At 33.5% G+C, this 21,114-nt stretch overlaps 1 protein-coding gene across 1 annotated transcript in view; it reads left to right on the top strand.

Annotated features, from left to right (window-relative positions):
• The window catches only part of DNAJC13 (DnaJ heat shock protein family (Hsp40) member C13), a 100,094-nt gene that overhangs the window by 27,793 nt on the left and 51,187 nt on the right, over positions 1 to 21,114 (top strand). The window contains exons 7-21 of the mRNA XM_084902114.1: positions 614 to 820; positions 913 to 1,008; positions 1,544 to 1,635; positions 5,414 to 5,580; positions 5,689 to 5,768; positions 5,852 to 6,021; positions 6,449 to 6,548; positions 8,395 to 8,502; positions 9,458 to 9,613; positions 10,696 to 10,752; positions 12,744 to 12,865; positions 15,017 to 15,092; positions 15,355 to 15,450; positions 16,646 to 16,789; positions 20,196 to 20,278. Of these exons, the coding sequence (XP_084758240.1) occupies positions 614 to 820; positions 913 to 1,008; positions 1,544 to 1,635; positions 5,414 to 5,580; positions 5,689 to 5,768; positions 5,852 to 6,021; positions 6,449 to 6,548; positions 8,395 to 8,502; positions 9,458 to 9,613; positions 10,696 to 10,752; positions 12,744 to 12,865; positions 15,017 to 15,092; positions 15,355 to 15,450; positions 16,646 to 16,789; positions 20,196 to 20,278 (1,754 nt within the window). The remainder of the gene's footprint in view (positions 1 to 613; positions 821 to 912; positions 1,009 to 1,543; positions 1,636 to 5,413; positions 5,581 to 5,688; positions 5,769 to 5,851; positions 6,022 to 6,448; positions 6,549 to 8,394; positions 8,503 to 9,457; positions 9,614 to 10,695; positions 10,753 to 12,743; positions 12,866 to 15,016; positions 15,093 to 15,354; positions 15,451 to 16,645; positions 16,790 to 20,195; positions 20,279 to 21,114) is intronic.

Raw genomic sequence — 21,114 nt, 5'->3', positions numbered from 1 at the left:
GATCCTGTGTTTCTCTGCAAGAGAGCTATTGGCATTCAGGGCAGGACCATCCATTTTCATGAGTGGGACTCCACACCCTTTTCAGGATATTTAACATTTCTAGCCTCAGGCACCAAATGCAAGTAGCAATACCTTATTCTTGACCTTTGTAAATACACTACTAGAGGTTGGTTTGTAATATACATAGGCCAATGACTTGTAAACATGTAAACGTTCTTTCAAGAAAGCCCACTATATGTAAACATTAAATCAGAACTACCTCATTTGAAGCTGAAATCCTGTCCACTTAATGCCCACCAACCCCACTGGATTTTGCTGGGGTCCCTGGGGATCCTTTTGAAAGCCCCAGAGTGCTGTTGTCCACATAGGATGAAAATCACACTCTGAGTAGTTACAATTTCCATTCATTATTTGTAAGACTATATGCCAAACTTTGTGGTTTTAATTTAGTAATAATGTTTCATCCATAACACTGCTTATTTACTTCTGATAAGATGTTCTACCTTTCTTCCCTTTAGAATTGCTACTTCAGTCTCTTTCCTATGAATTGATTCAATATGGTTATATTTTAGTTATTTCAACCCTGACTTTTTAAATTTCAAAATTTGTGCAGCATTTATTTGCATCAGAGCAAAGAGAAGAAATTATCAAGAGTGCAATAGATCATGCTGGCAATTACATAGGTATTTCATTGCGGATCAGAAAAGAACCTTTAGAGTTTGAGCAATATTTGAATCTGCGCTTTGGAAAATACAGCACTGATGAAGCCATCACATCTTTAGCAGAGTTTGTAGTCCAAAAAATATCACCTAGACATTTGGTAAGACCTGTGTGTTGAAAGAAAAAATTTGTTCATCTGATTTTAATATTTTTCTTTAGTAACTTTTTAATATCTCTCAATTTTGTTTGAAGGAACCTGTAAAAAGACTGCTGGCACTCACAGAAACATGTTTAGTAGAACGTGACCCAGCAACTTATAATATTGCAACATTGAAACCTTTAGGAGAGGTAAGTTTCATCAATATTAGCTTAATAGGTTTTTGTTTTTTTTTTAAATTTATCAAGCTTTTGAGATTCTAGTATGTGAAATGCAGAGTGCTTCATCAAAGAGGAAAAACAAATATTTGTATCCAGAAATTCTATGTAATTTAGAAAAAGATAACATTATTAATTTGTATATTTAAAATGACCATTTAGTTTGCATTTCTTCCCATTGATAAATTAGAGTAAGTTTCTATTTTAATATTTTTTCCGTGCTTGAAGAATGGAAAACAGGAATAATCTGTATTCTTTACATTATTTATTGATCTTTAGAACAACAAATATTTTAAAATTTATTTTCAAAATATACAGTGAATTTTAATTAAATTAGTTATTTAATAATTGTATGAAAATTTGAATGAGAGTTAAGCAAGCTGCTCTTAAATTCTGATATTGTAAAGAAGCCACATTTTAAAATAGTGATTTTTCTAAAAATGATGTGTGGTTTTGAAACAAAATACCATAAAACTAAACAGCTTTTGAAATTTTTTGTTTTCATTAGGTATTTGCATTGGTTTGTGACTCAGAAAATCCACAACTCTTTACCATTGAATTTATAAAAGGGCAAATACGGAAATATTCTTCAACAGAGAGGTATTTTTTTTTTTAATTTGTTAAGCTTTTGAGATTCTAGTATGTGCAATGCAAAGTGCTTCATCAAAGAGGAAAAACAAAGATTTGTGTTCAGAACTTCTATGTAATTTAGAAAAAGATGACATTTAGTTGTATATTTAAAATGACCATTTAATTTTCAAATTCCTAAAGAGAATAAAAATGGTGACTTGGTTTTAAGTGAAATGATGAAAATAAAGTGTTTTTCTGAAATTTAAGCTTTTATATTTTTAAATATAAGTATATTTTAAAAAATTGTACCTGTCGCTTTCATTGTTAAATTGTTTTGATCACACCAGCAAGTTACTTTAATATGAATACTGTACTTAAATTAGATTTTATAAGTTAGTATTGTTAGGCTACTTACTAATTTTCCATTGGAGTAAGCCAACATATTACTGTGACTTGGCTGTTGACATTAAGACTTGTGAGATGCTATAGCTCATAAACTCGTAAGAGAGATAGAGAGAAAGAGAGAGAGAGAGAGAGAGAGAGAGAGAGAGAGAGAGAGAGAGAGAGAGAGAGAGAGAGAGAGAGAGAGACATCTATTGATAAAGCAAACACATTTATCACCCTGTGCTGCGAATGACTGGATCTCCCTTTATTAATCCGTTATCATGGGATTGGCAGTGTTTACCTTCCAAGCAATTCTTTCAGACTAAAGCTGTTCTTGAAAGTTAGTTGAAACAGTTCTCGTGTATTTTGCCACTGTATAATACAGCCTTATTATATTCACTTCCTATATATGACCAGTTTCTTACCTCCAAAAACTTTTGATCTAAAGTCTACAAAAATGGCAAATATTTTTTTCCTGTCCTAAATTTAAGGAAGAGAACTGCCGGGGACACACACACACACACACACACACACACACACACACACACACACGACGACACACACACGACACTGCGTCTAATTAGAGGAAGGATCTCAACACTTTGTAGCTTTAATTACATTATATTGTTTAATTTTGATAGTTGCCCTAGGAAGAAAGTACCAGTATTTCCAGTAAAGCTTACCTGCAGCAAGTAAAGGAATTTCTTTGTGATTTTGGAGTAGAAAGGATTTCTTAGCTATAATATCAAAAGCACAATTCATAAAAGAAAAATGTTGATTATTTAGACTGTCAGAATTTAAAACTTTGCCCAATAAGAAAAGGAAGAGTCAAGCCACGGACTGGAAGGAAATATTTGGATTTTCTAATAAAGGACTTGTGTCCACAATATATAAAGAACACTTTTAAACAATATTACATAAGAAAAAGACAATGATAAATGGGCAAAAGATTCAGATAGACACCTCATCAGAGAAGATATATGAATGATAAACACATGAAAAAATTGAGTTATTAGGGGGAAAAAATTAAAATCACTACATATCCACTAAAATGGGTAACATCAAAAAGACCAGCAGTGCCAATTGTTGGCAAAGTTGTGGAGAAACTGGAACTTGTAAACATTGCTGGTGGAATGTAAAAATTGAATCTGCTTTGAAAAATAATTTGGCAGTTTTGTAAAAGATTCAATATATATTTATTATGTGACCTAGCAATTTCATTCCTCATTATCTACCCAAGAAAAATGAAGCCCTGGCTGGTGTTGCTCAGTTGGTTGAGCATTGTTCCATGCACCTAGAGTTACCAGTCAGAGCACATGCCCAGGTTGCAGGCTTGATCCCTACTAGAGGGCATGGATCTCTCTCTCTCCCTCTTCCTCTTCCTCTCCCTCTCCCTCTCCCTCTCCCTCTCCCCTTCTCTCTTCCTATCTGAAAAATCAATAAGAACATTTTTTAAAATGCCCTAGCTGGTTTGGCTCAGCAGAGTGTCGGCCTGCAGACCAAAGGGTCCTGGGTTTGATTCTGGTCGAGGGCACATACCTCCATTGCAGGCTCCATCACCAGTCCTTAGGGATATGTGCTGTAGGCAACCAGTCAATGTGTGTCTCTCATATTGATGTTTCTCTCTTCCCCCTCCCTTCCACTCTCTAAAAATCAATGAAAAAGGATACTCAAGTGAGGGTTGAAAAAGAAAAAAAAATGAAAACATGCCCACACAAAGAATTGCATGTGAATGTTCATAATAACTACTTATAATAGCCCAAAATAGAAATATGTGCATCATTTGGTAAATAGATAGACAAAAATGATGTGCATCCATAAAATGGAATACTATCCTATACAATAAAAGGCTAATATGAAAATCGACCGAACGGTGAAATGACCAGTCGCTATGATATGCACTTACCACCAAGGGCAGGCACTCAATGCAGGAGCTTCCCCCTGGTGGTCAGTGCGCTACCGCAGGGGGAGCACCGCTCAGCCAGAAGCTGGGCTCATGGCCAGCAAGTGCAGTGGTGGTGGTGGAAGCCTTTCCTGCCTCTGTGGCTGTTGGGCCAGTGATCAGCCAACCTCCTGCGGTCCCCCCCTCCCTTCATCACTCTTGCACGAATTCGTGCACCAGGCCTCTAATAGTATCATACGGAGTATTTTCACTGCCTAAAAATCCTCTATTCTGTCAATTTATCCTTCCTTTTCCATTTAACTTTGGCAACCAGTGATCTTTTTATTGTCTCTGTAATTTTGCCTTTTTCCACAATGTCATTGTTGGTCTCATAAAGTTTGTAATCTTTTATTCACTTTTACAATCAAGTCTCCTTCATGTCTTGTCATGGCTTAATAGTTCATTTCTTTTTAGCTCTGTATAATATTGTTTGAACGTACTATGTTTTTCTGTATTTGTTCATCTGTTTGCTTCTCAGCTTTGACAAAGATGAATGTAAAGCTTCTGTAATGTCAGGGTGTGGCTTTTGGTGGACATAAGTTTTCAGTTCCTTTGGGTGAATATAAAAGAATATGATCACTGAATCGTAATGTAAGAGGATTTGGGTTTTGTAAGAAATTGCCAGTCTGCCTTACAAAAGTAGCTGTGCCATTTTTCATTCCCACTAGTGATGAATGAGAGGTCCTGTTGCTCCACATTCTCGTCAGCCTTTGGTGTTGCCATTGTTCCAGATTTTGGCCATTCTGATAGATGTGTAGGGGTATCTCATTTTTTAAAAATTAATTTTAATTTTTCTGTTGTAGAGCTTCTTTTCATGTACGTATTTGTCATCTGTATATTTTTAGTGATGTCTCTATTAAAACTTTGGAGTGTTTTTTAATTGGGGTGTTTTTCTTATTGTTGAGTTTTAAGTTTCTTGTATATTTTGGGTAGTAATCGTTGTTTACCATATATGTCTTTTATAAACATTTTCTCCCAGCCCGCAGCTTCTCTTTTCATCCCTTAACAAAGGTTCTTGAAAAAGCAAAACCATAGAGATAGAAAGCAGAGAGTAATTCCCTGGGCTAAGGATTTTTTTGCAAATGGGCACAAGGAAACTTTTTGGGGTGATAGAGGTGCACCAAAATGAGATGGTGGTGATGATTGAACAACTGTATAAGTTTACTAAAAATGATCAAAATGTGCATTTTAATTGGGTGAATTTTGTATTTGGAAGTTATACCTCAGTAAAATTGTTTAAAATAATCTTAAAAGACCCAGAAAAATGGTAAAGCTATAACAGTGCTTAAGTAACTTGTACAAGGTACATGACAGCAAAGTGAAGAGTTCGGAACTCCAAACTTTCTCCTAAAGCCCCTGTGTTTCTCCTTGTATCTAGTGTGCCCCTGAGCAACTTACCTGCTGACAGGTCTATGTTTCTTCTGAATTAGAATTCCCCTTAATTACCAATTGTAAAACCTTTTTATTTTTAACCTTACTTAGAGACTCCTTATTAGCAAGTTTGCTGGATGGAGTGAGAGCCTCTGGTAATAGAGATGTTTGTGTGAAAATGACATCAACCCATAAAGGTCAGCGATGGGGGTTACTAAGCATGCCTGTCGAAGAGGAAGTAGAGAGCCTTCATCTTAGATTCCTAGCTACACCTCCAAGTAAGTATTGATTTAAAAGTAATTGCATTTTCATCCATGTATTTAATAGACATTTAAAAATCAGGAATGCAAAACTAAGTCTTTTTCAACCTTTTTATCTCCTGACAGATGGGAACTTTGCAGATGCTGTATTCAGGTTCAATGCTAATATTTCATATAGCGGCGTTCTGCATGCAGTAACGCAGGATGTAAGATAAATTGTATCCTAAGTTATTCATTGTCATTAACTTTTAGTGTGGAAACTTTTTTGAAACAATCTTTCCTCACTTAGGGTCTCTTCTCAGAAAACAAAGAAAAGCTGATCAATAATGCCATAACAGCATTATTGTCCCAAGAGGGAGAGGTTGTTGCTTCCAATGCAGAACTGGAGAGTCAGTTCCAGGCTGTGAGGAGGCTTGTGGCTTCCAAAGCTGGTTTTCTAGCCTTTACTCAGCTTCCAAAGTAAGTTGTCTTCTGAAACAGAACTTCTTTTAGAATATTTTAATAATTGAAAATAACAGATAATCAACAGTTCACCTCTTTATAGCTGATTAAACTAGATACCTTTGTGTAGTGATGTGATAGTTTTTATTCATGAGAACTCAAAAGGAAGGTGAGTGGAACTGAACCAGTAATATTATTTACTCTTGTTGTAGTGAATTTGGGAAATTACATGCCCTTTTGTTTTAATTAACCTCAAAAACATATTCACCCTCAAAGAAAAAAAATTATTAAGGAAACTGATATATTCCATGGGTAGGATTTCAAATGTCATTGCTATAGTAATGCAATGGAAACTTAATGACTTACTGTTTTAGATTTTAATAGTAAAATAATAGAATAATGCTCTGGTATTGCTATAATATGCTTGTGGGGTTTTTGGTTCAAGGTTTCGGGAACGACTGGGAGTGAAGGTAGTAAAAGCACTCAAGAGGAGCCACAATGGAGTAATTCATGCAGCTGTTGACATGCTCTGTGCTCTCATGTGTGTAAGTAGTGCTTTTTATAGGAAACTTAATTAATTAAGTTCACTGATGGTTTCAATTTCCACAAAACCAGATTTTAATTTTACCATTGAAATTCAATGTTTCTGTATTTCTTAAATTGCTCTTATAGCCATTTATTTATGCAAATAAACATTTGTTTAGCACACCCTGTAAATTAGACATTATGCTAGAAATGCAAAGAACTTTAAAACAGAGTCCTTTTCGCCCTAGTCGGTTTGGCTCAGTGGATAGAGTGTTGGCCTGCGGCCTGAAGGTTCCTGGGTTCGATTCTGGCCAAGGGCACATGCCTGGGTTTAGGCTTCATCCCCGTAGGGGATGTGCAGGAGGCAGCTGATCAATGATTCTCATCATTGATGTTTCTATCTTTCTCCCTCTTTCCCTTCCTCTCAGAAATCAATAAAGAAATATACTTTAAAAGAGTCCCTTTCTTCCTTGAAATTGCTGACAGTCGAGTAAGGAAGGGATATGGGTACCATATAAAGTAGGTAGGGGCCATGGAATCACTAGAAAGCAGCACTTAAATTTGGTTTTGTGGTAAGGAGAAGTTAAAAGATTCTAGACAAATCTTTCTGGAAGACTTGACACTTGATCAGAATGTTGAAGGACAGGGAGGTATTTTTCAACTTTGAGAAATCTTTCCTGGAAGAGGGATTAGCATATACAAAGGCATGTTTGAGTAGCACCAAATATTTGAATATGGCTGGATCATAATGTGAGTATTGGCAGTGCATGGGATTAAGAATTTCAGCTAAAGATGTATGTGAAAAGTCATAAAAAAAAAACTTGTATCAGACAAAGAAGCTAGATTTGTTTCCTTTAGTAAGGAACAACTGAAAGGGAAGCAGTATCTGTCAGGTTTGAATTTTAAAAAGCTCTCAGGTGGCTTGTGGAGAATAGATTACAGGTAAACTCAGAGGCAGGAAGACTAGGTTACCATATCGGGATGCCAAGGTAGGATAGGGGCTAAAGAACATAGGTTTGGAAGCTGTTTGAGAGCTAAAGACCTAAGGTGGTGGCTTGTATGGGGGAAAGCAGTTTTTCTGTATAACTTTGAAATTTCTGATTTACCTCATTTTGTGTGTAGTATATGGTACTTTATTTCTTACATAAAATGTTTGAGGCAAGTTTAGTGGTCTAGAGTAACAATCATGTGTATGTACCTTATATTTATGCCCCAAATTGAATTTTATTTACTACTATAAATTCATTAAAAGAGTTAGTGGGGTAACTAGAACGTAAAATACAATAGTAGGAAACAAACACATTGACCCTCATTGCAGTTTAGGTTTGGGCTAAGCATTTTACATGAATTATCTCATTTAACTAATAATAGTACTCTGAAACAAGTACTACTACTATTCCCACTTTATAGCTGAGGACATTGAGACAGAGTTAAAGGTAAGCTATAGTCAATAGCAGAATAAGGATTTTAGCTCTAATCCTAGCATTCTGGAATCCTTTTTTTCTGTTATTCCAACAGTCAAAAGAAAATCACCTTGAGATAAAAAAAAGTATTTGTTGTTAATTTTGGTACTTGCTTTTCAATGCTAAGTTTTATATCAAATTTAAATTATAAAATTGGGGGAGTGGGAATGGGTGTTACTTGCCTTGTGGAAAGGAGATTTATGGCTTCTAAGGTAGTACCTTGTGTAGTACTATCCACAGTAACTTGATGGGAATATTATAGTCTCATCAGATCCAAGGAAATCATCACTTTTTCTCCTTGTCTTATCAATTCTTTGTTTAATGAATACTCTTTATTAATGACTTGTGTGTGATGCCAACAACATGGAAATGCTCATAAATTACCACTGTTTTTAATCAATAGCCCATGCATGATGATTATGACTTAAGACAAGAACAGCTCAACAAAGCTTCCCTTCTCTCTTCAAAGAAGTTTCTGGAAAACTTATTGGAGAAATTTAATTCCCATGTGGTAAGTTATAATTAAATTTATCGCAATGAGAGATACTAGATGTTATTGAAAAGTATTATAGAACTGCAACATGAACAGTTTTTGTAGATTTTTATTTTTGTTTGTATTATAGCCCCCAACTTTGGTTAGTATTTGGTCACAGTTCAGCTTGGTCAGTAATAATACAATACTGTTTTAGGACTATATCCATTCATCTGGAAGGGATGGATTGCAAAACTTTTAGATATTTACAATGATATTTCAGTTTTTTTGGGGGGTGGGGTGTGTATGTGTTTTTCTTTAAAATGTTATAAAATAAGCTGCTCTAAAAAAAAAATTAAGCCTAATCATTGTTCCTCAGTCACTGATTAGCAGTTTTGGAAAAGGGCAATCTATAACATCTTAGAAGGAACATGAAGAAATTGCCAGAGTTTTTTAAGAGTTGTCAGAGATTGCTTTTAAAGTAAGTGTGTGTGTGTGTGTGTGTGTGTGTGTGTGTGTGTGTGTAATTCGGAAAGGAGGGAGAGAGGTAGAAACATCAATGATAAGAGAAAATCATGGATTGGCTCACTCCTGTATACCCCCTCATGGGGATCAATCCGTAGCCTGGGCATGTGCCCTGACTGGAAATTGAACTGTAACCGCCCTGGTTCATAGGTCAACACTCAACCACTGAGCCACACTGGCTGGGCAGATATTTCTTTTAAAACAAATTCACAATAAATACTTATACATGTTTGAATAGTCTTCATTATTCTCTTGGAATTTGACGAGTTTAATTATTTCCTTTTGAGATATGGTAAGCAGTGGATTTGCTACATTAGTAAAACAAGTACTACTGTACTTCAAACTGAACATCTTGTTGAGAAATTATATGTTTACTTCTGACATAATAGAATAACAGTCAGAAACATTACTGCTAAGTTTTGAATGAAGTTATCTATCATAGTTATGGCAATACGTTTTTTTGTTTCAGGATCATGGGACTGGTGCCCTAGTTATTAGTTCACTCTTGGACTTCCTTACTTTTGCCCTCTGTGCTCCATATAGTGAGACAACGGAAGGGCAGCAGTTTGATATGCTCTTAGAAATGGTAGCATCCAATGGAAGAACCCTCTTTAAACTCTTTCAGGTAAGAGCTATTATTTTTATCAGATATAAGTAATCTTAAGAGCACCCCATTTGGGGGTCAGTTTGTTTTTAAAATAATGCATGAATGTTTCTGTAGTAATAATGATAAATATAGCTTAGCACATTATCATGTTAGGACATGATTGCACTGATTTCTTGATATTTTATGTAGAGCTCTATTGATTGTTTTTGATCACTATTTGTCCATTTTTTGCATATTAGAAGTGGTGAAAAACTCATTTTTTTCTGGGGTAGGCCCCAAAGTTCTCTTTCTTTACAAATTCTCAAATAATAACATGAGTATTAGCAGGGCTGTTCATAAACAAGGAAGCATTTATTACTTCTTATGATACTGTATTATTTTTATGTATATTTATGTGTATATGTTTGTGATAATTTTTCTAATTATATTATTTTCTATTTTAGTATTATTTGACATTTATCATTCAAATAAGTATAATACATATTGTTACTCAAATAAGTGTCAGCTATTTCCTATGAATATAAACTCTTTTTAGTATCTATAAGGCTCTATATTGTAAGAATACCTTTACTAATTTTACATATCTTTTACTAATTTTATGGCTTATACCTTTATAAAATTATGCATCTCCCTTAAGAGCAAAAACTAAATACAGGGGTGGGCAAAAGTAGGTTTATAGTTGTATATGAAGCAGTTTATTATTGAATTATTTATTAACTAGTAGCCTTGAGCACGAATCCATGCACCAGTAGCTTGACAGTAGCTCACTGCCACCCTCCTATAGCTCTCCACCCAATGCCCTACCCTCCTGTAGCTCCCTCTACCACCCACCCTCCTTAGCTTGCTGCCCTGCCCCCTCCTATAATTTCCACCTTCCACTTGTAGCTTGCTACCCCACCCTCCTGCTGATCCGTGATCTGGTCCTTATGTGGTCAGTCGTTAAGCTTCACAGTGTAAAGACCATTTGTATATTACACCTTTATTATATAGGATTGTTGCATTATTTATTGTATTACAACTGTAAACCTATTTTTTCCCACTCCTATATGTTGGAATAAAAATATTTCATTCTGTGATATGTTTCTTCCCCTATTATAAAGCATCCTTCCATGGCAATTATAAAGGGAGCTGGATTGGTTATGAAGGCAATAATAGAGGTAAGAACAATTCTGAAATTTTAAACTTACTTGAATGTTAAGTCATTATTTTAATTGAAGATGACAAAATTACCTTTAAATCTTATGGAAACATGAATTTTTCTGTGTAAGGAAAATAATTTTAAATCTCTATTCAGAAATTAGTTTAAAACAGTTACAGGAATAATTCCCATTAATAAACGAGGAGTTTCAAATTCTTCAGTGGGTTTAGGACAAATAAAGCTTTCTTTAATGAATATATGTATTTCAATTCTACATTATTTCTTTCATTTTTAAAGAATTAAAGATTCAAAATCTTTTCTCCATCCCTCCCTTCTTTTTTGGAGGGGAGAGTTGGTGGTGATGGTTTTGAAATCTTTACGTGTACTGAGCTTACATAGAAATCTATTAATGGAGTTAGTTGATGCAAAATGGCATCAAATAAGAATGGTAACAAAAGTTAGTTCCTCATGCTAAAGTGCACTTGTAATAAACCTCTAAGAGACATGACATTGTCAGACACAGGATATCATTTCTCTATTGTACAAGAGTTACTTTAACCGTCTATGTTCTTTAGAAATTGAGATCATAGCTATGAATGTCTGCTTGCATTCCGATGTTTACAGTGACATCAATCTAAATCTATTCTTTAGTTGTACTGTAGTAATTTGGATTAATGTATGGGTTTTGCCCTTTTTATAAAAAACCTCGGGGATTATATCTCATAAATATGTAGCTAAATAATAAGCACAGGACTAACATACTCAAGTAGCTGTTAAAAATTATGTAAAGGTATTTAACTGGTGGAAAATTTACATTTATTTGCATTTTTATTGTGAATATTCAACTGCTAATTTTCTCTCTCTAGTTAATTGGTCCTATGTTCTTTTAGCTTCCAAAATAAGTAGCCCAGGACAATTAGGATCAAGAGACTAAATAAAAAGTATATTCCTGACCCACCACTATATTGACATTCAGACAGAAATATTTGTTGAGTGCCAGTTATAATCAAAATGCTGACTTTGGCTTTAGTACAAGCCACACATGTCATAGTCATAGCTAGTGATAGAGCTGATGTCTGTTTATTTACACTGAAATCATGGCAAGTATCTTAAAATATTTTTTTTCTGATTGGAAAAGCGGTATATGATCTTTGAAGAAATATTATGATGTTCAGAAAAAAATACAAGGAACAAATAAAAATAAATCACCTGTGTTTTTAGAATCCAGACATAAATGCAATTAGCATTTTGGTAATTTTCCTCTAAGACTCTTTGCTATTCTAAATGATGTATGTACATACATATACGATGCATATATTTGCATATATGCTACATGGTAATTTTCCAAATTATATATGTACATATTCATACTGTATGTATATTTGTATACATACCACATATTCAGCTGTACTATATACTTGTACCTTTTTAAGTAACATTGTGAGCATTTTTATTTTTTGACAGATTGCCTTAAATTTAAAATTGCTAGCTTAATTTATAATTCTGTGATTACCTTTGATTAGTAGTCCTATCTGTCTTGTCGCCAAAGTGAGTCCATATAAGTAAAGCAAAATCAGAATAAAAAGAACTGCCCCTATATCACATAATTTTTTAAAAAAGAAAGAAATGTATTTACAATGAAAATGACTATGTTGTTAATAACAAAAACAAGGTAGGCTTGCAGATGCCTTTCAAAGAAGTTGCTAGTTAATTCTTCCCTTTGTTGGCTGTTATATACTTAGGGAAGGAACCCAATTTTAATACTAAATTAAGTAAAGCATAATTTGTAAGATAAATTTGTCTGGAAACATTTAAATCTCATTCCAAAGGCAACTAATATTTTTTTTAATTACTTGTACTAATCTGTTACTTTCCGGTAATTGAAGTTGCATTTTTAAATTTTTATTGTATATTGAGTACTTTTTCTAGAAATAAAAAATTAGTTTTATAAAATGAGGATAGCTTTCCTCAGATTGATGCTTTAGGGCTCATTTTACCCTTTTCCCAAAGGAAGGTGACAAAGAAATTGCTACAAAAATGCAAGAGCTTGCCCTCAGTGAAGGTGCCTTACCTCGACACTTGCATACTTCAATGTTTACAATAAGCTCAGATCAAAGGATGCTTACAAATAGGTAGGTTAAATTTAATTTGCTATACATTAACTTGCTGTAAAGAATGGATTCAGATATATTTCATAAAACAAACTGTTTCGATTACACAAATGTTTTTCTTTTGATTCACCTTGTTCTCCCTTTCCTTATAGAAGGATTCTGCCCAAATGATCATTGTTTCTGGTCCTGATAATGTAGGAGGAAATAATGAAATGTATTTGCTTTCCCCCCACTATCCTATAGTTTCAGGAACCCATAATCCTGGACTAGAACATGGGAAAGGATGCCTGGGAACTTAATAAATTAGGACCACATGTCCAGGCTTTTTTTTCCTTATACTTGTATCTGGCCACCCTGCATGCAGATGATCCTGTATTAAAATATCTTTGGTTAGTTAGGTACTCTACTTTAAGAATAAAGAAAACCTTAATATCTAACAGGCCTAACTTAGGGAAATTCTAAATCTCTTGTAAAAATTTATCCTTTGGCGAATCATCATTTTCATAATAATTATTCAGATATAAAGAAACATAAATACTTGTTTACCCGAGGCTATATAAATTCCAACCCTTTAAAACTTTATGGATTCCAAACATGTGACACTTTCAGATAAATATTTTAATCATGTTCTTTTTTACTTTTTACATAATAAATTGCTGGCTTATGTTTACTTTATGATTCTATATATTTCTTTTGTCACTCATGTCCAATTATTGAATGCCTTAGTATGTTGCCTTGCCAATAGTTTTCTGCTTTTATACTATTATGAGAAGCTGTCTGCATCCCTCACTTGTATATGTTAGCCATAAAAGTAGTCTCTGTGTTGCTTGAGAGGACAAAGAGATACATAAGGAAGGTCTTTCCTTGGTATATTGCCTCTGTTAACATTGCTAGACACCATCTTTCATTACAGTAGACTATTCGATGTCTTATTTCATTAAACACTCATGTTAGATGTTTGCTTGTTGTGTTCCTCTTTATTATACTTAATCAGTTACATTTATTTCCTACTGTGATTAATCACAGAATTGGAGAGCTGTCAAATTATTATAAAAATACCACATTTCCTTTTGATTGCTTTTGCAGTCTTATACAAATTGCTATTATAAAATGTTATTTTTTATCCCTAATTAAAGCCTTTTTAGGAATTATTAATATGATACTTACAAATACCAGTGAAGGAAATTACAAGTATAATTACAATTACTTCATTATATTAGCTTTCAAATAGGCACAGAAATGAATAGTTTCAGTAATGTTCATTTTTTTGGTGACAAAACAAAATTTTCTTATTAAAGTTTTTTCTTCTGGGAAAGTAACATCCATAAATATATATACTGGAGGTGATTATTTGGTTATTTTTCTCACAGTTTTATTCCCATTCTTACAGTAAATGGTATATAAACCCTGCCAAACAAAGCAGAAGGGTTAACAATGAATAAAATATATTCCCTACTCATGAGGAGCTTCTAGCCTAGAAGATAAAAGTCATCATGAGGATTAAGATAAATAAATGTCTAAGTCATAGAGTCACCATGGACCTATATTTTTACTTTGAACCAAAATATGCTTTTTAGTTCAACTGGGATGAGTAGGATAATCTGCTTCAAGAGCTTTAAGTGTTTGTCCAGGCTCCAAAACCAAAAATATTTACTATCTCTGACCTTGCCGAGAAGGTTATATTAGAACATAGTTGTAGAATTTTGTTCTTGTTCAGAATCCAGAGAAGACTAGAGTACTAGGATCACTATGTCTGGACTTTTATACAAACTAATTGTATGGCAAGGCTAATATATATATATACATATATATATGTGTGTATATATATATATTATTTTTTTATCTATTTCAAGACTTGTACAAACTAATTGTATCAAATTAATTTTTTTACTTTTATCTTTAAATGGGGTAAGAGCCTACTTCATGTTCAGGTCCATTGAAAATTAGTGTGTTTATCAAGAAAGCATTTTTATTTGGAGAAAATTCTAAAACATTAGCAATAGTTGCATTATTTCATATCTCCAAATTAAAATATTAATTTTTAATATTCAACATCAGAATGATTTTTTTTACTGTAGTCATATTTCTTATGTGATATTTTGTTTTTAAAAATTCCTTTCTGTTCTAGCTGAGATAAAGCAGCAAACCTTTCTCAACGTCTGCTTTTTTCAGACAGCTAAGTAGACATTTAGTGGGACTCTGGACAGCTGAAAATGTAACTGCAACAAACTTGTTGAAGCGCATTTTGGTAAGTCAGTTGAATAACTGGAAAGATTTATATATGCTTGCCCAATAAAATTTCATTGATAAGTTATTTATATTTTTCAAGGTTTTTTTTTTTTTAAAGACTGCTTTTAATTTAAAAGATACTTATCATAGCAGTTGCCATATAGTAAATGCTACCATTGAAAACTAAATCATAGTATTTATTTGGGTTTTGAAGGCTAAATTTTCTTTTGTGCAATTGTTTTGAAAATAGATTATGTCTTGTTTTTGTTTGTTGTTTTTAGCCTCCAGGCTTGCTGGCATACCTGGACAGCTCAGATTCAGTTCCTGAAAAGGATGCTGATCGGATGCATGTTAGAGATAATGTGAAAATAGCAATGGTAAATATAATTGTCCTAAGTATTTTTTTTTTTTTTTTAGAAGGAAAGAGTACTTTTGTTGAAAAAATTATAAACAAATAATTCACTACCTTGAATAGTAGTATTTGGAAAAGATATTACCAGCTTTATTGAAATAAAATTTATATCCCCCAAATTCACCTGTTTTAAGTATCAAATTTAATAATCTATATAATAAAAGAATAATATACTAATTAGACCAGGAGACCTTCTGGAAACTTTTTTGATGTTCTTCCAGACAAAGCCATGGTGGCGGGGCCAAGGCAGAGGTGGTTAGAGGTGATCAGGCCAGCAGGGAGAGCAGTTGGGAGCAATCAGGCCATCAGGAGAGGGCAGTTGGGGGATCAGGCTGGCCAGCAGAGGCGGTTAAGGGTGATTAAGCTGACAGGCAGAGTAGTTAGAGGTGATCAAGCAGGCAGGCAAGCAGTTAGGAGCCAGTGGTCCCAGATTGCAAGAGGGATGTCCGATTGCGGGATTGGGCCTAAACTGGCAGTTGGACATCCCCTAAGGGGTCCTGGATTGAAGAGAGTGCAGGCCGGTCTGAGGGACACCCCTCCACCCCACACACACCCTGTGCACAAATTTTGTGCATTGGGCCTCTAGTTTTTATTATATTTACAGAGTTTGCACCATCACTATAACTAATTTTATGAATAGTAATTGTTTTGTATACTTTGTTTTTCTAATTGAGCTTGTCACATTTTGGATTGATTTTTTTTTTTTTTTAATTCAAACGTGTAATGCAATGTTTTGCACAAAATTGATATTGTTGATGAAAGGGGCCAACACATGCAAAGATTAATTTAGTTCAGATTTTGTCTTGCAGAGCTATTTTAATTATTAAGGTTGGGGTGTCTGAGAATATTACTTAACATGTTTTAGGATATTTTGTTATTTACTGACTTATGTGTCATTTTTTTTCTGTACTCACCACATTTTTCTGCATCCACCTCCCAATTACATGTTGCCATCTTTAAAAGGAATCATCTTGAAAACTAAGTAGAAGGTTAAGATTTCTTTAACAAAAAAGTATAATTTATTGCAGAAATTATATTTTCACTGAGCCCTGACATTCAGTATTTATTTAATCATGTAAAATAGTGTGAATCAGGTTTAGTTACATTTTTATAATACATTTATAAATAGGACTGTGATGGATTTCAACATTATTTTACAGGATCAGTATGGAAAATTTAATAAAGTTCCAGAGTGGCAAAGACTAGCTGGAAAAGCTGCTAAAGAAGTTGAAAAATTTGCCAAAGAAAAAGTGGATCTTGTGTTGATGCATTGGAGAGATAGAATGGGTATTTCTCAAAAAGAGGTAAATAGAAAATCTGCTTCCAGAGTTCTGGCACTTTTGTATATTCTAGGTTCACTGTAGTTTTGCTGCTCACTGAGATGGCAGTCAGATATTTGTGACTGAATACTTGAAGAAATGTTGCCTAATTCTGATTCAGAGTTTGATGTGAATTTTTCTTAATTTATATATTTTTGAATAAATGATTAGAGTTTTAGTTAGGTATTTAATATGAAATTTATGATAAAATTTTACTCTTAATTTTCTTCCATTACTTTGAATTTTTATACTTTTTTCATTTATATGCATCTGTTTCCTTCTTCCTCTAAACTTTGTTTTGTAGCTATAAAAATAATGTTGCCCTTCCTATTTTTAAAATTATTTTTATATATTTCAGAGAGCTAGGGAGAGGGAGAGAAGTAGAAACGTCAATGATGAGAGAGAACCATTGATGGGTTACCTCCTGCATGACCCATATTGGGGATCTAGTACACAACCTGGGCATATGCCCTGACTGGAAATCAAACCATGACCTTCTTTCTGGTTTATAGGTCAACCTTCAACCACTAAGCCAATGCCGGCTGGGCCTACTTATATTTTAGAGAGAGAGGAATAGAAACATTGATGTGAGACAAACATTGAATTTTTGCCTCTAATATGCGCCCGACTAGGGGTCAAACCCATAACCTCATTATATGTTACCTGACTGGGAATCAAACCTGTGACCTTCTGCACAATGCTGCAACCACTTGAGCCATACCGGCCAGTGCTCCTGTTTAATTTTTTAATTCAGAGCTAGCCAAACAAGTGTTGTAGATATGGGATGCACATTTTTTGTGTGTTTTTTTTTTTTTTTTAATCCTCACCTAAGGATATTTTTCCATTGATTTTTAGAATGGAAGTGACATTCTAAAAATCATAAAGTGACAGTTTCAGTGTGTTAAAGGTCAATAAGAGGACATAAGTATAGTGAGACCAGAAGCTCTGAACATTTAATATCTTACTTTAATATAACTTTCATTTTAGAAAGAAGAAAAATCTAGTTTATTAACATGGAACTGTTCTTACCAATGCTTCTGTAAGAAGTTCTGTTCTGTGCTCTGTAGAAAATTTCAAAGTTTCTGACTTTTTTCCGCTGCCTTTACGAAATGTGAGGTTGAACTCTGTTCCCTGTCCTCTTCAAGTGGTTAAACCCATTTCTAAAATAACGTTTTTAAGCTACTGGATATAATTATGCTGAAAATAGGTTTTTGGCATCAGATTTGGCATCAGATTTCATATCTCACGTCTATTCAGCCTAAGCTTGAATCCAAAGCTGCTTTCTTTCTTTATTCAAACTATAGAGGAAGTATTTAGAAAGTCAGAGGTAGAAGAAGGGAGCGGTAAAAGAAATGGGTTCTGGAGAAAAGCTACAGAGATAAAAGAAAGAGGCCCTTACATATTAGGACACAAAAAAGGTAAAGCTAATTGGTCCTGAGGGAAGAGGGAACAGGAAAGACTCGGGCCTGCTCCCCAGAGGGAGAGTGCTCTAAAGCTATTTTAGCTAGAAACGTGGACAATATCTGGTATTAAAAGACAACAATTCAGAGCGAATTTATTTTTCATGTTAATAATGTTTAATTGGTTTGTTGGTTTCATTTACATGGGGTATTATCTAAAATGTTGAGCAAATAATGACACCAAATAGACAAATGTTGGTCAATAAATTATTTTGGTAGCATACTAATTATTTCTGCCAGAGTACTGTTTTCAACATTAATATTTTAATGAAATAATGAATAACTTTTGCAACTGTTTTATTTGTAAATATTAACACCACATATTGGAATGATTTTATACCATAGCTAAAGTCTGAAAATTAACCATTGTCAATATTAACTGGCAAGTCTTTGAAATTAAATACATTTCATATATAATCAGGATGTTTATGAAGTCATTTTTATATAAAACTAATGTCTTGGTTGGATTAATAACCTTCTGTTTATATATAAAATTATATGTTTATGAGATTTTTCTGTTTTGGGGTTTGTTTAGCTTTTGGGGCTTTGATTTAATAAGCCTGAGAATCTGAATCAGTCAGCCTAGGATTTGGAGAGCTATTTATCTTTTTGGTATAGCATTTACATTTTCATTACTCTACACTCCTAGCTTTTTATCCTGAGGGCAGGGAAAACTGAAGAAAATACTTCTTAGTTAAGTTTTTAAGGAAAGATTCTATTTTTATTTTATTCAAGTTCACCTTACTTAAGTTCACCTTATATTACTTGTCATGATAGTGCATAGAATTAAAATTTGTAGAAAACATTTTCTATTTTAGTTAATAGCTTTTGTATTTCAAAGAGCATTTACTTTTTAAAATGTCTACTCATTTTACCATTATTCTCTATATCATTTAATCTCTTTATTTTATATAATTTGCCATTTATTTAATGAAGTTGAGATTTTCATGTTTTAATCAATACTACTTCCACTTTTTGTTTATGTCACATTGAAGATAAAATTTTTATGTCTGAAATACATACAGGTTTTACTTGGAGTAGAGATTTTTAACCTGCAGCCCATTTATAGTCTTCAAGAAATCTTTAAAATCTTTCACTTCAGTTGTAAATCTTATATATGTGGGTTTTTTCCTGTAATGGTGGCCATAGCTTTTTGTGAATTCTTAAGTGAGTTTATAAATTCCTAAAATTTGAGTCTGAGAAGCAGCTGGGACATTTTTTCTGTCTTAAAGTGAAGGTGTTTTATATTGGTGACATACTTGTAAAATTTGTAGATAGCTTAGCAGATACAGACTCCCTCTATTTTCTTTAAAAAAAAATTATTTTTTCCTTTTTACAATTAAATTCAGGACAGAAACAATATGGTGAGTTTTAAGTTCCTGCTACATGTGTGAAATTCATATTTGCCTGGCATGTGGAGTTGTCTTTGATATTCTTTGTCTAATAAATTCAAGTCTCGCTTCACATGTGTCTGGATGTAGATACTTATTTCTTGTCCTTTAGTTATTTTAATTTGTTTTTGCTCTTCTTGACTTTGGTAGCAGTTTCATGACTTGTAATCTTCTTTATTCATTATTTTCCCATGGCTTCTGTATTAACTGCATGTAAATGTTTAAAACAAGTCATTGTTTTTTACTTTTATAAATTTTGTTAGTCGTCACTATAAATTTTAACTAAGTTTGGTGTTATAACTAAGTTTAGGCTACATTAAAATATTTCAGCAACACTAAAGAACTATATACTCACGAAGTATTATATTGTAATAAATCTAATATTCTATGCTCATATTTTATAGATTTTTTTTCAGTAATTTTGTTTCTACCAAAATTTGATGAAGGAAATACTTTTTGCCACTTACAAAGTTATGATCTTTTGGTTGAGCCTACTTGGTAGCCCCAGATTGAGCACTATGAAGTTTCTTTTTTTTCCAGAATGTAAACCAAAAGCCAGTAGTTCTTCGAAAGAGGAGACAAAGAATAAAAATAGAAGCAAATTGGGATCTCTTCTATTACAGGTAAACTTCAGGCTTTTTTTTTTCAATGTAGATTAAATTTGGCATTTCCATTAGAGAAGAATCATAACAGATTTTGTTGTTGTTGTTTTGTTTTGTCTTTTATTTGTTTGGAACTAGTGCTTTATGCCACAGGTATTTTTATGCTATTGAGGTCAGGAACTGTAACAACTAAGATTGGTATGACCTTTTACTGGTAACAGTAAAATTAAAGCCTTTTATAGAATGTTAGTAGACTGAGGAGCCTAAGTTATTTTTAAATGTTTAGTATGGTTTGTAAAACACTATTTAATTTTAAAACACTATTATGATTTAGAAATAACTGCTTTATAACTTGAAGACTTGTTGAGAATGGAGTCTTAAAAAAAGTGAGTGATGGAAACATAAGGAGTCTTAATGGAAAACGAGTATCCATGTTAGCTTATATGATATACTTTTTCAGCTTTTCTAATATGGTAACCCCTTCTTATTCTCATCTATTACCTCCCCTTATTCCTCTCCCCAACACACATATGCACACACAAAAGGACTCTTTTAAAAAATCATTTTGGGAAGTTTGCAAACCTTTTTTTGAGATAACTCATAGTACTCAGTCTGGAAGATGACCTATTGATTATATTTTGTCTAAAAGAGGAAAATAATGTGCTTTGAAAACTTCCCAAAGTACTTTTTTAAAAATATATTGTATGTATATAGTATATCAGAGGCCCGGTGCACAAAATTTGTGCACTGGGGTCTGGGGGATCCTCTCAGCCTGGCCCAGTGCCCTATCACAGTTTGGGAACCCTTGGGGGATGTCAACTGAGAGGTCTAAGCTGTCAGTCCAACATCCTTAGCGC

Source organism: Pipistrellus hanaki, assembly GCF_964339955.1.
Source record: "Pipistrellus hanaki genome assembly, chromosome: 13".
Taxonomy (NCBI): domain Eukaryota; kingdom Metazoa; phylum Chordata; class Mammalia; order Chiroptera; family Vespertilionidae; genus Pipistrellus; species Pipistrellus hanaki.
This window is presented reverse-complemented; position numbering and strand designations above follow the sequence as displayed.